General features: G+C 43.7%; 2 protein-coding genes across 3 annotated transcripts in view; one reads left to right on the plus strand and one right to left on the minus strand.

Annotated features, from left to right (window-relative positions):
- Positions 1-156: 156 nt before the first annotated feature.
- On the plus strand, positions 157-9,767 carry LOC114000112 (melanocortin 2 receptor accessory protein). Of its 2 annotated transcripts, XM_027744179.2 has the most exons (3): positions 157-450; positions 4,730-4,829; positions 9,218-9,767. In XM_027744179.2, exons 1-3 carry the CDS (start codon positions 345-347, stop codon positions 9,318-9,320), a joined length of 309 nt encoding a protein of 102 aa, XP_027599980.1. In that variant the 5' UTR covers positions 157-344; the 3' UTR covers positions 9,321-9,767. The 2 variants fall into 2 exon arrangements, 1 of the variants encoding a protein (XP_027599980.1); XR_003545116.2 differs by lacking the exons at positions 157-450; positions 4,730-4,829 and adding an exon at positions 7,780-7,930.
- A 2,171-nt stretch (positions 9,768-11,938) lies between these two features.
- URB1 (URB1 ribosome biogenesis homolog) overlaps positions 11,939-16,460 on the minus strand; it is a 41,622-nt gene continuing 37,100 nt past the window's right edge. Inside the window, exons 36-39 of the mRNA XM_027744177.2 lie at positions 15,928-16,104; positions 15,349-15,590; positions 13,729-14,310; positions 11,939-13,146 (exon numbers count right to left, since the gene is read on the minus strand). Coding sequence (XP_027599978.2) covers positions 12,941-13,146; positions 13,729-14,310; positions 15,349-15,590; positions 15,928-16,104 — 1,207 coding nt within the window. The 3' untranslated portion in view covers positions 11,939-12,940. The remainder of the gene's footprint in view (positions 13,147-13,728; positions 14,311-15,348; positions 15,591-15,927; positions 16,105-16,460) is intronic.

A 16,460-nucleotide genomic window follows, 5' to 3' on the forward strand; every position in this document is an offset into this window, starting at 1 on the left:
TGCTGTGAGGGGTTGAGAGGGAAGGGTTTGTGACCTAACTGGCACTTATCCATGCCATTCTTGGGTTACTTGACATCCACCTCAGTTTAACTGTGATGAGGAGTAACATAATTATCCGTCAGGAAAAGAGGATTGCATTTTAAGGACTGCTGTTACATCTCTGCCAGACATTAATACTCATTGCCACTGGATGTTTTCAGTCCCAAAGCAGTCCTTGAGCTGTGGGACCCCTGAGTGATTGACACAGGCGTCAGTTATGCAATTCTCTTTCTGAGGGCACTGAAGTACAATGAAGCAAGAGTATTAGGCTGGAGCTCTGAGCTAGCTTAAAATGCACTGCCGGCATGGCTAACAGAACAAACTCCTCTGAGTATTTTTGGTCGTATGAATATTACTGGGATTACATAGATCCAATTCCAGTAGATGGAAGCAAGTTGAAGGTTAATAAATGTAAGTATTGTAGAGTAGTAGGTGCTAAGCTAGTACAGGTGAAATGTTGCATAGCTTGTCTGACTGACCTGGTTTTGTTTCCTTGCAATAGAGCCTGTGCTGGGGCATGGTTTGTATAGATGGGTGGCTGCCTTCAGACTGGTTAATTACTAACACTGAAACTCTGCACTTTAGCTTCCGGCATTTGAGACTCTAAGACTGCTGATACTAACTCTTGTTTGGAAGGACAGATTTTTTGAAGTTGTTTGCTCAAGGGAAATCTGATGACTTGCAAATCTGTAATTTGGGATGTTAGCTACCTGACTCTACTGTCAACAAAGTTGACTGAGTGAGGAGAGATATTCATAAAACTTTTGTGGTTTTGTCTTGCAACCTCAGGTTTACATTGCAACTCACAAACATTGAGAGCCTTAGTAAAAGAAATGGATGTTTCCACTAGCCAGGAACAAAAGCTGTTCTTTTACCTTTCCTCCTTTGATTTAGGGCTGCTGAATGAATAAAGTAATAATATACATTATTGTGAAAATGCTATCCTGCTGTGGAAGCTGATTCTGCTGTGTTTTGCAGTTTATTTTCAAAAGATATGATATGAAATAGTATTCACCTCCTTCGCCTTGCTATAGCTCAGTTTTGCACAATGAAATCGCAACATCGTTTTATGGTTACTTAAAGTGGCATGTAGGGGTTTTTTTGTCCTAATGTAACTCCGTTGGTTCAGTTTTGCTGAGATGAAATGACAGGCTTTGTTCTGAGGGATGAACTGAGTGTAGTGGATGGATTGACAGCAATCAAGGGAGAGCAGGAGGCGTTTGAGTCGCTTCCACTCCAGGCACTTGCTTTCCCTCCATTTCTGCCAAGGCTCTGCCTGTGGTTGTGTCCTCAGTTAAGTGACAAAGTTAAGGGGTTTATCCATTGCTGTTTAGCTTACTGAAGACAGCTGCAACTGTTCAGATGTGGTTTCAGAGACTAAAATTGCTTTCCCCAGGGTTATTACAGTGATCTGGTCTGTAAGGAAAATGTGATGGTCTTTCAGAATACTGTCATGTCTCTGTAATTAGCTCAAGAAACTGCCTTTCTGTCAGTAAAGACTGAACTGGCCCATGTTAGGAGCTGCTTGTCCTTCGCTTGCTTGGAGAGCAAGAATAGGAAAAGGGAGCAGAAACTTACCCTGCACTGCCTCTAGGAGAGCTTTTCTGGCTGAGGGTTTATTGCCTCCAAACTTAGAGCACCACACCTTACAGAAGGTGTTGTAAATATCCACATCCTTCCACACAGAAAATCTTGCTCTGTAATGCTTTAGAGCAACATTTGGTTCTGCTGGGACCAGGCAGGCTATGAGTAGCTTCTCTAATTCTCTTAATTTTAAAGTTAGGGCAGATAATTACCCCCAAATTCCACCAGGGAAAACACAAACTGCACCAAAAATCAGGAATCTAAGCTTTCCACTTTTTTCTTCTCCTTAATAACATTTTTCTACCATTTGGGTTGCCTGGTATATAATAAGGGTGGTGTTTGTGTTACAGCACTTTCCTCCCTGGGTATTTCTCTCTACTCAGCTGCCCGTTTTCTTGAAATTCATAGAAACTCTACTTCTGAGACAAAATGCTCACCTCTGTTTAATTTAAATTTGTTGAGAGTTTTGTGGAAGAAATTACCCCATGTGCCTATGAGTGATCTTATCATCCTTATTTCCATTAAAAGCAGGGCAAATCAATCTCTTACTGTTTGTTTTTTTCCACTTATTTCTCTCCATAAAGAAGCTGAGAAGTCTGCCACCTTTCAGGTGTTTTTATATTCTAAGGAGATGAAAACTGACATTTTGCCATGTCAGCAGTCCAGGAGGAATGGAGACTGCATCCTCTTGGTACTATTATTCTTCCTTCTCCAAATACCACTGTGAGAACAGTGGGTTACCAGTTAAAAAGAAAACACCAAGGGAAACAACCCCACAGCTGGTTAGTTTTTAACTTGAGTAAAAGCATCAGTCAAGCAATGAATGTACTTTGTAGGTTTTCCTGTGTTTGCATAATATTTACATTCTTATATCTCCAGAAGCCACAGCTGGAATTATTGCCTTCATGTTCTTGGGATGTGCAGGTGGATTAAGTTCAGCAAGTCCTTGCCTTTTGCACTGAGGATGAAATGTGGTCATTTCTGCTCAGATAGCAACAAGCATTCCAAGTTTGTAAAAATTGTAGGCTGCCTCCAGGATCAGAGTAACCCAATAAATATTGATGTTCCAGAGGGTCTCTGCTGAGTGACTGCAATGGGACCTGAGTGTTTGTTCAGGAGCGTTGCTGGGGCAGCCCAAGTGAATCGTGCAGTTCCCATAACCCCTGGGATGGGATTGGAGCTCCCTGATTCAATTTTGCCTGTTGGTTGTTTTTATTTAATGTAAAACAGAGATCTGAATCTCTGCACTTCCTTTCCTCCATTATTTGGCTGGTCTCTGAAGCTTTGTGAGATTGTTTCTTCCATGAAAATGCATCTAAATCCAGCTGTAAAATCGTGGTCTTGTTTTCTATTAATAATGTTGTGCAGCTCTCTCCATTTTGTATAAAAATAATTAAAAAGCTTAATTGGCCCATGAGCTAATAAACTATTTAAAAACATGCACACACACACAAAAAAAGGTAATGGTAAAATTTAGCAATAGGAAAGCTTTTTATTGATTGTTAAAATATATTATTCCACTTTTTTTAAGAAAATATCCTAATTGCAGAACTTAAAACCAGGAAGTTTTGGTTCAAACTCCCCCTGAGACCTAGAGTAAATTTATTTAACTTCAGTGAGTTCCATGAAACATATTAAATCTGCTCTTAAAAGAAGGAACCAAAATAGTTCTGATACAGAATTCTGTAAATCCAAACTCTTCGTTTCTGTCCCAGTGGCTTTGAACACTTTTTCGATTTTTTTTTACCAGAAGTCCCCTAATTCTCCCTTTAGGAGCCGTGGTTGGCCACTATCACCCCATTTCTTTTTTCCGTAATAAGTTGGTGAAGAGCATGTCAGAATATTGGCCTTCACATGCTAATTTAACGTTCTCTGAATTAAAGGTCATTAAAACTTTCTTTAACAGAGGAAGAATAAATAAGCTGCCCCTCCACATTGATATTTCTCAGTAGCCCAGCCAAAACTCAGCTTTCTGATAAGGGTACAGCTGGGCCAGCCCCAGTTTGAGGTTTAAAAGGGGCTGGGCTAACTCCCTTAATCTCTTTGTAGCTCTGATGAACTTCTTCACAGAAGAAACATCCAATCAAACATACTGGACCTGTTTCAAAGAACATAGTGTTTTCTGTCCTTTCAGAGGAAAGATTTATTTTGTCTTGGTCAATATTTGTCTCTGGAGTCAGTGACCCTTCCTTTTCACCCCAGTGGAAGTGAGTCGCCAGCTGTGACTTCAGGGCAGAGCACCCAACCTTCCCGAGGCCTTAACCTGGGCACTGGCCACCCCCACCCTGATCCCAGGAAGGAGCATTTTTGAAACAGTGACTGAATGTGCTCCTGGGGCAGGAGTGGATTCATCCCATCTCTCAGCAAGCCCATGGCTCAGGCAGTACTTTACACAGCACTGTAGCCTTCATTAAAAAGCAGCTTCCTTTGCTCCCCCAGCCACCTCATACCCCCGTTTCCCACTTTGGAACATATACTTTGGCACTGGGAATCCTCTTGCTTGTTCCTTAAAGAAACCACTTGGTCCTGATAAAGCAGGCAGCCTTTTGCACTGTTCTGTGATGATTACAGAAGCACTGCAGCTGAACAGGGCAAGGGTCACATCCTCTTCCACTGCACTGATGTGCTGTGAGGGTCACAGACACTTTTGAACAAGCTTTCCTTGGTATTTCTCTTGGTATAAAGTGCTTTCAAGGCTGTGATTCCCTCCCTTAGGGCATCATCTTAAAGATCCTGCGTTGTACTTTTTCCCCTAAAATCAGGATTTGGCAGTAACAGCTCAGGCTTCAGCACCACACTGCATCCTGCACTGTGACTATGTAAAAGGAACCATATCCAAATATCTGCACAGCTCTAGTCACCAGCATACTGACTGGATGCCTTTTCCCAACCCATCCCTCAGCCCTGGCCTTGCCCTGTTACAATAAACTCTTAGGAGGCTCTCACGACCTTTAACAAATTGGCACTCAGACGCCTCTCCCTAAAAGGAGAAATTGAACCAATCAAGTGGTTCAATTGAGAACCTTTATTAGAGACCATAAATTATATTGCTGTGTTTTATATTTGCTGTGGTACTGGTGACAGGATTACTGTGTTGTGTCCACAGACTCCATTGTCATCGCCTTCTGGGTCGGACTTGCTGCCTTCGTGACGTTACTTTTTCTTATTTTACTGTGTATGTCCCGCTCCGGATCAACTCCAGTAAAGTAAGTACAACCAGACATAAAGTAAGTGCAGATCAGTGTGGTAAAATAACCTGAGACATTCACTGCCTTTAATGATCCAGCAGTTACATACAACATTTATAATTGCACAGAGATGACACTCTTTACGTAATTATTTGATTGGAGTGTCTTTTGACCCACAGCCATTCACTGTTTGCATAAATCACCTGCATAAAAAGAACTGATGAGGTTTGCAGGCGACATAACACAGCTCAAATCCATTGGTTTCTCAAGGAGCAATAACATTAAAAAAGGCAGCTTACCCAACTAAACCACAAAGCAGGAGGCAGGCTAACAACACAAGAAACATGGAAATGGAAATAAAATTGCAGGATAGCGGAGGTATGTTCCCAATAATTTACTATTCCTAAAAAACTGGCAGGAGAAGTCTGTATACATGAAAATCTCAGTGTGTTTGGGAGACTTAAACAAAGTATTGATTTTTAAGGTTTTTTTCACTTTTTCATCATGTTACTGAGTGAAATACTTGGCTTAAAAATATCCATATTTATCCTTGATATGTTCAATTTTGGACTTCAAAAGAGCTATTGTGAACAAGGCAAGTCTAGGAATGTTTCGTGGAGTGCCCAGGAATCATTAATGAAAAGCACTATTGGATGAGATTTGCTTAGACTTTTTGTTTTTCTAAACTTGAAATATACTGTAAGAAAACAATTCTAGGACTGAAGGGAGTATTCAACACACACACACAAAACTTGCCCTTTTTGATTGAGTTCCATTTGGTTTTTAAGCCCCCCTTCAGTTACCCTTCTCCCAGTTCCAGCAACGAAACCGAACGGGGTGTCTGGAAGAAATCATTCCTGTAAACTTCCACCAGCCTCCCCTGTCATCCTCTTTGTTATGTCATCCACCCCTTACCCTTGGCATGACAGTCACCCGATATCTGTATGGAAACCTCCTGTCTCTTCTGTCTCTTTCCCTGTGATAATTCTGATACATTCACCCAACAAACACACACACACGTCACTGGTCAAGGCTGGAGAACTTTTACCTTCACCATTTCTGTTCTCATCCATCTCTCTGTCACTCCCAGGGACATGCAGGGTACTGTGTGCTCTCCCAGCTTGCTCAGGGCCAGGTCAGAGGAGCCAGGCGGGTCCTACGAGCGCACCTTGTGCTTCAGTGGAATGTTGAGCAAACCCCCACCACAGGTCAGCTGGATCCCTGGGGTGTCCCTGAAGGTTGTGTTTTCATAGGATCACAGAAACATAGCATGGGTTTGGTGGAAAGGGACTTTAAAGATTATCTAGTCCCACCTCCCCCTGCCATGGACAGGGATACCCCCACTAGCCCAGGTTGCTCCAAGCCCCATCCAACCTGGCCCGGAACACTTCCAGGGGTGGGGCAGCCACAGCTTCTCTAGGTAACCTATGCCAGGGCCTCACCACCCTCACAGGGAGGAACTTCTTACCAATATTCCATCTAACCCTGCCCTCTGGCAATGAGAAGCCATTACCCCTTGTTCTGTCCCTCTAAACCCTTGTCCAAAGTCCCTCTCCAGCGCTCTTGGAGCCCCTTTAGGCACTGGAAAGGGCTGTGAGGTCTCCCTGGAGCCTTCTCTTCTCCAGGCTGAAACCCCCAGCTCTCCCAGCCTGTCTCCTGAGCAGAGCTGCTCCAGCCCTCGGAGCATCTCCATGGCCTCCTCTGGGCTGTCTCCAGCAACTCCATGTCTTTTTTGTGTTGTGGTCCCCACAGCTGGAGCTGGGGTCTCACCTGAGTGGAGCACAAAGGGAGAATCCCTTCCCTCATCCTGCTGGTCTCGCCTCTTTGGATGCAATTTTTGCATCTCTACCACTGCTATGCAACACCAGGGTCTCCTCTTTTGGCAAGGTCACACCACCCTCCACAGCAGAGTCTGCTTTTTTTAACCTGCATCTCCACACAGAAAACAAGCCAGTGTCAAAGTGTCTTCCAAAAGGCCCATATCTACTTATGCCACAGCTTAATCCTTGGTTAGAGACACTGAGAGGTCCTGGATCTGACTCCGTGATCTGATTGCACCACACATTGCTCTGCAATACCAAAGAATTTGGTGCTAAGTCTGATGGGTGAGTTTGAGACGCAAGAGGGGAGGAGGTTGTGGAATCCAGGTCCCAGTCCCCTTTGTCACCATTACATTATCTCACAGAAATAAGACAAAAGGTCTGGGGCATGGGACCAATGATTTCAAACCCATTAGCGTGCCAAGGCAACTGAGGATCACACTGCTGGGATCCAGAGCCAGTACTAACACTTGCTTCAGTGGTGTTTCTTACCATCCAAAATGATGCAGAAAAGTGAGGGTTAGTGGCTGGAGACAGTTCCTGGCTAAGGCTGGACCTTCAGGCAGTGGAAGGCGGACAGGGCAAGTTCCTTCCTGGACCTCTCCAGAGGAACACTGGTCTCCCATGCATTTCATTAGAGGCTATACATTCCTGGCAGCCACCACAACCCAAATTTTCTGGCTGTCCAGACAGTGTAATGTTGGAAAAATGCCCTGAGTTGGGTGCCCAGAGAGTTGGAAGATCTCTCTATCTCATCCCTCGTCCCAGCCTCTTGCTCTCAGAGAGGTTCACTCCAGGGCCTCTGGGCTCCCTGGCAGCATGAGCTCTGCTGGCTCCACACAGATCTCCTGCAGTCAGAAACTCCACTCAGTGTTTAGATGTGGTGCCTCATCACCCTCACAGTAATCATGGATATGAAGCTGCCTTTCAAATCATGCTTCCCTCAAAAAATGACATCAGACATTTTTCACTGCACTTGGCTTTCTCTAGATCTGCACTGCCCTTCGAATCACTATTTCAGTTGTATCTTATCTCAGATTTAATTCTGTGATTTTGTCTTGGCCGAGGTCAGTCACAGCACTGCCTTAGAGTACTCTGAGTACTGGGACTCTGGAACTCTCCCAGCCTCCTCCAACCTCCCTGCTGTCCCAGGGATGGCTAATGATTAACAGACCCTGCCAGAGTTCTCCTCAGACAGTCCCTGGGTCTCTGAGATGCAAGTTTTCCAGCTGATTTTAAAACATGGATAGCTAACTGATGGTATTTAGCTACTTAATGGACTGGAAACATCCTGTTTTGGTAAGAGTTTTTTTGTCTTGCTTCTGTCAAAGAGAGAGAAGAGAAATGAATAGAATACGGGGGCAGCATAGCAAAGAAACTCCCAAACCTGCGCTGGGCCTGTTGCCGAGACTTTGGGGTTTTGTTTCTGCTTTTTGAATTACCATTAAGCAAAATCTCTGTTGGGCTAGTCTTGTCAGGCACAGATATTTTAAGCTTTCATTTGCAAGTAATATAAATTTGAGGTTATAAAGTTTATATTTCACTTCTTTCTCCCATTTGCTTTATCTTGCTTTTTAGATTTTGGTTATTAGCTTTATGTAGCCAATTAAACACTTGCTTTTAGTCCAAAATGTCTTCTTTCTCCCTTCTGAAGCCAGGATGGCTCCAGGACATTAATAAGGCTTTTCAAAAATTTTCCATTGTCACTTTTGGGTTACATTTTTCTTCCCAGTGTAATTTCCCTCACCACCTTTGAATGCCTAAGGACACAGTAGTAGTTGAGATCTTGTCTTCAGCCCTGTTAACTAGAACTTACTGCTTCTAGGCCAGGACTCATCTGCTACTTACTTTTTAAGGGTGAAGTTTGGGAAACTGCTGGCAAGAGGGCTCAGGGAGGAGAGGAGGCAGGTGCACTCTGCTGTTCTCATATCACCCCTTCCACCCCACCACTAACTCCTTTTTCTGGCAGAACCACACATCTTTGAGTTGTTATTGTTTGTACATTTCCTGCTACGTGAGTCCTATCTGTTCTTTTCTAGGTCTATCCCATTTCCTTGGTCAGTTCTCCACCAGCCCTTAGAGCTGTCTTGTTTTTCCCCAACCCCAGTATCAGGCAATCCTTCCCAAATATCTCACATCCCTCTTGTTCTTGTCCCCAGTGACACCCATTCACAGTCTCAGGAAGCTCTTATCCCTCTTTGCTTCCCCGGAAGCAGCAGTGACAGTTCCCTCCACCCTTGGTACAGAGAAAGTCATAGCAAAGTTTCTACTTTCCTCTTTAAAAATCTCACTAAAGGACCGAATTAAGGGCTGGACTGAAGGCCCCATCTTGAGGGAGAGAAGGGAAACACCTCATACCTTTCCTGTTGGTCATACTCCATTTCCAGGCAAGGACATGGTTCTCATGGTGGATGAAGAGGGCTAAAGTCCAAGAGCTTCTCTCCTGCTGGATTCAATGTCTTCTGTGTTAGAAGCAGCATCTTCTTTATTTCTTAAAACTTTGATGTACTTCCTGTTGAAACTGAGACTGTCTCTCTTCCAAACACATTCCTGATAGCTGTACTTTTTTCTGTCCACACATTCCAGACAAGTGATTGTAGGGAGCCAGATGGAAGAAAGCAGTTCCAATGGGGAACAGCCTCACTGTGATGACCTCAGGAGCCCATACTCAGATGTGGTTGCTTCTTAAACACCTATCTCCCTTTCGGATGAAATGGGCATTCCTGGAAGGATCTGAGCCTGAGATAAAACTGGAAGAGGTCAAACCAACCCAGCAGCGCAGTTCCCATGGCTGCAGAGAAAAGCTCAGTGCTGTGACTGCCTGTTAATCACCTGGATTCAGGAAAAAAAGGAAAATGTCTTTCAACAAAGAACAAACCTGAAAAACCCTGGATGCATAAGAGGAGGTCCTAATGGCCATATTTGAGTAAAATGGCTCAGCACTCGCCCCAAGAATAGAACATATCCTTTATTTACTTTTGCAAAAAAATATTTCGTTACTTAAAATTTATTAAAATACTGTTTATCTAGAAGAGCTTTTAAAAAGTGAATGGCATGTGGTGGTTTGCACTAATTATCTTCCTGAATAAACAGTTACTTTACTTGCTACCTGGAAATACAGTTTTGCTACCAACAACCAATTGCTTTTTGCTTCCCTTTTGAAATGGTCAATGGTAAAGAAACTGTCAGTGTTGAACAGTCTTGAAATGGTATCTGCCAGTTACAAAGGTGTTGGAAAAAGGGAATATGTGTCATTTATCAAGAGAATGTATTTTATATCAAAGGAAAATGCTGGCAAAACCACAAAAACAACACTACATTTCTACACGAGGGTGATGAATAGTTTGACAGAACTACTGAGGGTCACGGCAGTGTTTCGGTGAGGTGGAGGGGATGGGTCCAGCTCAGCTGGAGCAGAGTAAGAAGAGACACTCACATTCCCTCTCCCTTCAGTGGCCTTGGCTCTTCCCAGCTCTCCTCCCCACCAAATGCAGGCAGAACTGGAGAGGCTGAGATGTCCTCGGAGCTCTGGGAAGCACAAAGCTGGTCTGCAGAGTCAGGCTGAGGAAGGCAGCGAGGGCTGGAAGAGAGGTAAGGCTGCACAGCAAGTTCCTGGGCTAAGTACAACACAAAACTCATTTGAAACTTGAGGAGAAGCATAGAAATTCCACATCCCCAAGTAGGCAGCAAAAACTCCTCCAGGGAAGCACTGCCAGAGCAGCCTCATGTGGGAGTGTGGGCCAGGATGATGCCAGAGTGGGTGGGTTGGGCTGCATTACCAAAGCCTTGAACACAAGAGACAGACCAAACCCACCAGGCAGATATTTGTATTGCTGGTTTGGTTTTTAAATCTTCAGATTTATTTAGCCCCAGAGATAAGGCACTGCTGCAGTTTGCTTTGTGAGCAAACTGACTGAGTGGTGCTGGGCTCAGAAACCCACCCACGTGTGAAGGCTGCCGGGTGGTTTTCCACACTGAGTGTGGAGAAACGAGGAAAGGCTGCAGAAACTGATGGTGCAGCATGGACAGAGGTATCAGAGCCAAGTGTTTCCATTAGCCAACTCAGATGGCCACAACAGCCTCCCCCTCCTCATGGGGCACCCTCACCCTTTGCCAGAGCTGAGGGAGTTCTCACAGGAGATAAGAATCCACTCCCTTGCTGGCACCAGCTCTCCCACTGCAAATTAGGAATTACTTGCAATAGTAACTCCACTGCAGTCACACAGTGTCATCAAAGACACTCTGAAGAAAACCTGACCATCCAGACCCATTTTCCTCCTAAGGATGCAGCAGCTTCAACCATTCCTGCCCCACCTGTATGCCCTCAGCTGGAACCTCTCTCCTGACCAGTTCTGCACGGCCTGCCTGCTCCAGTATCCTCCTCCCTGACTCAGGACAGACTTGTATCACCCTGTTTTTTAAGATCCTCCACTCCACAAGGGGATTTCAAGGGGATTTCTGGAAGATGTGGATACTCTCATTCATGACAACAGATGTTCTTCCATGGGTTGCACTGGAATGTGGCTTGGAGCACATAAAAAATAAAAAAGATCTTTTTAGTGGTTAACTTTCAAATTACCTGGAAATACAGTATGAAGTATATAAACAATAATAAATAATATGCAAAACACAACCCTGGCTTATAGCACCCAACTTGGGGGCAGAGGAGGAGGGGGGAAGCAACGCATTTGCTCCTGTGACATTCCATATGTACCCATTTCAAAGCTTCCCAGTGCTTTGCTTTCCACAGGGAGCACTTTATTTCCCCTGCCCCCAAGAGTCCTCCATTAGAATCAGAGAATCATGGAATTGTTTAGGCTGGAAAAGCCCTCTAAGGTCAAATCCAACTGTTCCCCAGCACTGCCAAGGCCACCACTAACCTACGTCCCCAAGTGCCACATTCACACTGTGATCCCTCCTTATCCCTGGGTTGGGGGAATGCTCTTACCTCATTTCTTTAATTATCTCAACATATCATACTATAAACCACTGTGGGGTGTGCTCAGGTCCTCGAGACAACCAAAAAATCCCTTCCCTTTGTGTCATGGGTATTTTCTTTGACAGTTAGGTGAGATGGAAAGACATCTTTTGTTTTGGAACTCCTTTGGTTTCACTGTGCCTGTTTGGTTTTTGTAAGCAAGGAAAAAAAGGGTTTTTTCCTTCACACACATTTCCAGATGTCAGCCCCCTGAAACAAAATGTAGTCTCCACGGGGCTTTCAGCTTTGTTAAGAAATATTATTTTAAACTCATGTCCTGATAGAGCTGACAGCTTCTTTAAGAATATTCAAATGTAAAAGCAATCTCATTACTTGGGGTCTCATGTTTTTTATTTAAAAACCACAACAAATTCAATACACATCACAAGGAACGTGCAATTCTGATTTTTCCCTCTACAGAATTTGTACAAAGGACCTGGACACAGCATGTAGTTGTGAGCCAATTTAATAAATCCTGGTTTCAAAGCTTCAGGTCCTGGGTGTTTGCAGATCTGGACTGTTGTGTTCACCTGCCCTCGAGGCCACATTCCAGAACTATCTATCAGATTTCACAGAGAATTCCCACTAAAACCCACAAATTATCAATTAGCAGCAAGTCCCTTGGGCTTTAGTTCCATCTCCCACCAGTTCCAAGTGGAGAGAAGATGGGCCTTTGCTGCAAGTTCCAGCAGCCATGATGGTCAGGGCTTTTTTTAATTTAAGAAAAAACAAGGATAATAAAAATAGACCAGCTCCGATATAAATGCTTTCAAAAGCCATATCATTTAAAACCAAGAAGAATCACAGACCACCATGATTCCAGTGTTCAGTCTTTTATTCACACTGGTTTTGGTATGAAATAAACTTGGTTCTTCAAGAAATAGTAAATCATCATGGCTAAATCTCCAGTTCCTCCTTCTTTGCACTTACACCACATTGTGGGACGTTCTTCAGCCTTTTTTCCCCATTTTATATTGGAGAGAGGACGGACTCCAACGACACAGGGACTGGAACTGTGTCTGGACACAGGTCCAGAGTGTAGGAAACAGTCTTTTTGGTTCTTCATAAAGTTAAAAATGCCTTAATAAAAATTATATAAATGTCGTGTTCCCATACTGTTCAAGAAAAGGGAAACTGGAACTTTAATGTCCCACTGAGAGACAATGAATACAATTTTCCCCCTCTGAGTTTGCTCAGTAAAAAATAATAAAACACTGATTTTTATGACCAAACCAGTCAGGTCTGTATGGGGACAGCTCAGGAGGGTTTCACGGCTCACAGCGACGATGGCAGAGCACAGAACATTAAAGATGAAGAGTCAGTTCCCTGAATTAATGCCCTGATGTTGCCAAGCAAAGGGTTTTGCAAAGAGACGTAATAGTTTCTTCTCCTTGTTCCTGAGTTTCCAAGTCATCACCATTTATTTCACCATCTGCACTAGTGCAGATCAATCTGACATGAGTTATTAACATATCTGGCTCCCGTGCTCCAAGCCACATGTCCTTGATGTAAACGGATGTCAGGAATACACAAACAGCTGTGGAAGACAAATTAAGAAAAATCAGAACAGATACTTCCACATAGTAATATTAAACCATTTACCTCCAGACTTATAGTTTAAAATAGCTTCCTGTTTCCCTAGATGGAAAATCTGGGGGGGTTTTGCCCATGCAAAGCCAATGACTCCTCTCACACGAAGGAAACAAACCAGTTTCCTGTCAGCTTCCTTAAATAAAACAGTTTGAAATCTGTCAGTTGCTAACACTGACCAGCACATGGATCAGCACCCATGGCCACGTGGACTTGTTTGTTGCAGACTGTTTTTCCCCTTGGAATGGTATTTTTTGAACTGAACTCCATTTTAGTCCTTGAAAGGGAAGTTTCTTTGTGGGAGTATGAGTGTTGTACTGTCAGAAAGCCCCACAAGTGTGACCCTTCTCTATGTTGCCCACCCTGAGCTCATTCCATCACACATACAGCTTCTGCCTTGGAAGGTTATGAGCTCCAGTGGACATGGGCAAACTTCAAAAGGGTCTGTTGAATTAAAAAACCCCATGGAACTCCCTACTTCCTCCCACTACTGCCTTGTAACAAGAGAGATAAGGAAGAGACAAGTTACCTTTCTTGTTCTCATCCTCTTCTGTCGTGGCTGAGAGGCACAAGGATTTCACAAGCTCATGGAAGCTGTTGGCCAGGCCCTGAGCATCCATGAGCTGAAGCATGATGGAGCTGAGCACAGGGAGCTCTTTGGAGAGCTGAGCCTCACAGACCCGGGTGTAGAACTTGAAAAGGTTCTTCCTCAGTGTCTCATCCCTAAGCATCTCCCACATGGCCGCCGGCTGTGGCACAACACAACCCTGGAGCCAGCGCAGCATCAGTGACACGTTCTGCTCACTGAGGCTGTACTCCACCATGGACTTCACCAGCCATTTCGTGACCATGAGAGTGGATGCACAGGTGAGACTGAATGAGTCATCCCCAAGGTCACCGGGCCTGAGGGGCTCCCCTCCCTGTTTGGAAGGTGATGCTGGGAAAACAGGCTCCCAGTGGGCAAATATGGAATTCAGATGGTCTCTGCATTTCTCCAGCTCAGACACTTCCAGGTCTGCAGCAGCGTCATCTTCTTCAACCCCGTTCTTTTTCCGAATGTGACGATATGCACGAGAAGAGGCTTGGGGCTTGTTCTTGTCTTTAATATTTTCTGTAAGAAGAAAACCACCACCAAAACAAATATCAGATACTCTAAAGGTACCTATGTACTTTCCTGGTACAAAATTATGCGAGAAAGGTGGTCTCCTGTGTTGATTCAGTAGCTAAAAGGGTAAGTACCAGCCTCGTTTTGCTGCTTCATGGAGCCTGTGCCATTCAAATGGGCTCTGGGCAGCTCCCAGGGGCTCCAGGCTGGAACACTGCTCTGAACGGGATCACCCAGCCGGGAGGTGAGAGAAGCCCTCGAGGCTTGGAGCAACACCTTGTGTTTTAAACCCACACATACAATAAGTTACAGATGTCACTACAACAACTCTCTCTGTGTCCTTCTGAGGAGTTTTAAAGGGTGTGAAAAACTTCAGAAAGACTGAAGCTTTTACAGTATCCCTTAAATATGCGATACTTTCATAATTAAACTGATACAGAACATTTAAACAAACCTATAGAAGCTCTAATGTGCACCAAGAGCAGTTGTAGTTGCAGGAAACCAGCACTGTTTTAACACCTCTCACTACCAAGTTCCTTGGACATCTTATTCACAGATATCACAAGAAAATTCACACAAGTCCAGACATATTTTTCCTTCCTTCAAACACTGAATAATTAACTATTTAATTTTCCCTTGCTTTATTTTTTTACCCATGTATCACTTCCAGATCGCCCATCATCCACACTGAGAACAATTAAAACCTTTGAGCACAAAGCCTCCAGGAACTGCTTTTTCTTTTTAAGATTTAAGAATACAGTTTCTCAAAGCCTGATACCAGATTTGCAATTAAGTTCATTTTAAAGCTCTTTCCCTTTTTAAAACTGTGTTTCTCCAAAGCTTCCAAATTGTGTTAAAGTTAGAAATCGCTGCAAGGAAGACCTGAAAAATTGCTTTCCATTTCCCTTCCTCCTCCACCAAGCTGTATCAGATCATCCAAGTAAAGTTATTAACACTATTTCCTGGGAAGTTTGCCTCACTTATACGGTTGGTTTGTAACAGCCTCAACAAAGGCTTTCTCCTCCAAAATATTTTAGCACTTACTGAGCAATTCTTTGATTTGGTATTTCTGAGCAAGGGCCTGCAGGTCCTCCTGCAGCTGCAAGTCTTTGTCGATGAGGCTCCACTTGTGCAGCAGCAGCAGCACCTCCCTGTTGGAGAGGACTCCCTCATTCACCGTGAAACGCCTCATCTCCCTGAAGGCCTCAACAACCACAGCACGATATTCCAGCACAGAACTCAGGGTGCTGAAGAACTGAGTCAGCTTGGCCAGATCTAGATTAGTCCTATGAACAGAAAACACAAGTGCCATGTATTTTTCTGTGTGCTAATTAATAAAATAAGTACAAGGTTTTTTCCCCTTACAGTCCATATGGTCAGGAATTAAGGATGCAGAACTTAACAGCAACTGTGCATCAAATGTTACTTTATTCCCCATGTCATCAAACAGCTAAACCTTCCTGTCAAAGAAATCTCATCCAAATTCACTACTCAACTTCCAAACAGAAGGTGAAAAAAAGCATGGAACTACCAGAGATCAAGAAATTTTTCTGCCCTTAATAAATTTTAAAGGGTAGAGAGGACGAGATGCAAACTGATTAAAAACAAAACCAAAGGACTTACCGAATGTGTTTGATTAACGTGATCAAAACATACAGAAATTCATTTACAAGCTGAATAGGAAGAAATTTCCTGCTCTCCTGGGATTGATTCTTTCTTTCTCTCTTGTCTCCTAAATTTGTTAGCCACAGAGTATGGAGTAAGGAAATAATTTTATTTATCACCTTGTTTTCCAGAAACCTGAAAAACAAAAGAAAACCCATATGGAAGGCAGAGCCTGACCAGGAACTGCTCCATCACCTACAGGGGACCATATTCTTGTGCTCTTTTGGTGCTAAGCCTTGCATGAACCTGTCAGGGCACTCTGTGCAGAAGAGATTTTGTGTGTGTGTGCCCACTTATGTGAAGGAGAGGCAAGGGGAAGAGGAAGGAGGAGGGGGAGAAATGTTCTAGACAGCTCAAATCCATTACTGTGCCAATCACTGTGCAGCAGGTCCTATGACAGGATGTGAATTGTGGGCATTTGAAATTTAAAAGTTACATACACTAAAACAAGGCACTGTTTTGCTAAGTTTTTCAAGGAAGTGTTCTCAAAA

This window comes from Pipra filicauda, unplaced genomic scaffold (assembly GCF_003945595.2).
Source record: "Pipra filicauda isolate LSUMZ 115617 unplaced genomic scaffold, ASM394559v2 scaffold171_size1565689_pilon, whole genome shotgun sequence".
NCBI classification, from domain to species: domain Eukaryota; kingdom Metazoa; phylum Chordata; class Aves; order Passeriformes; family Pipridae; genus Pipra; species Pipra filicauda.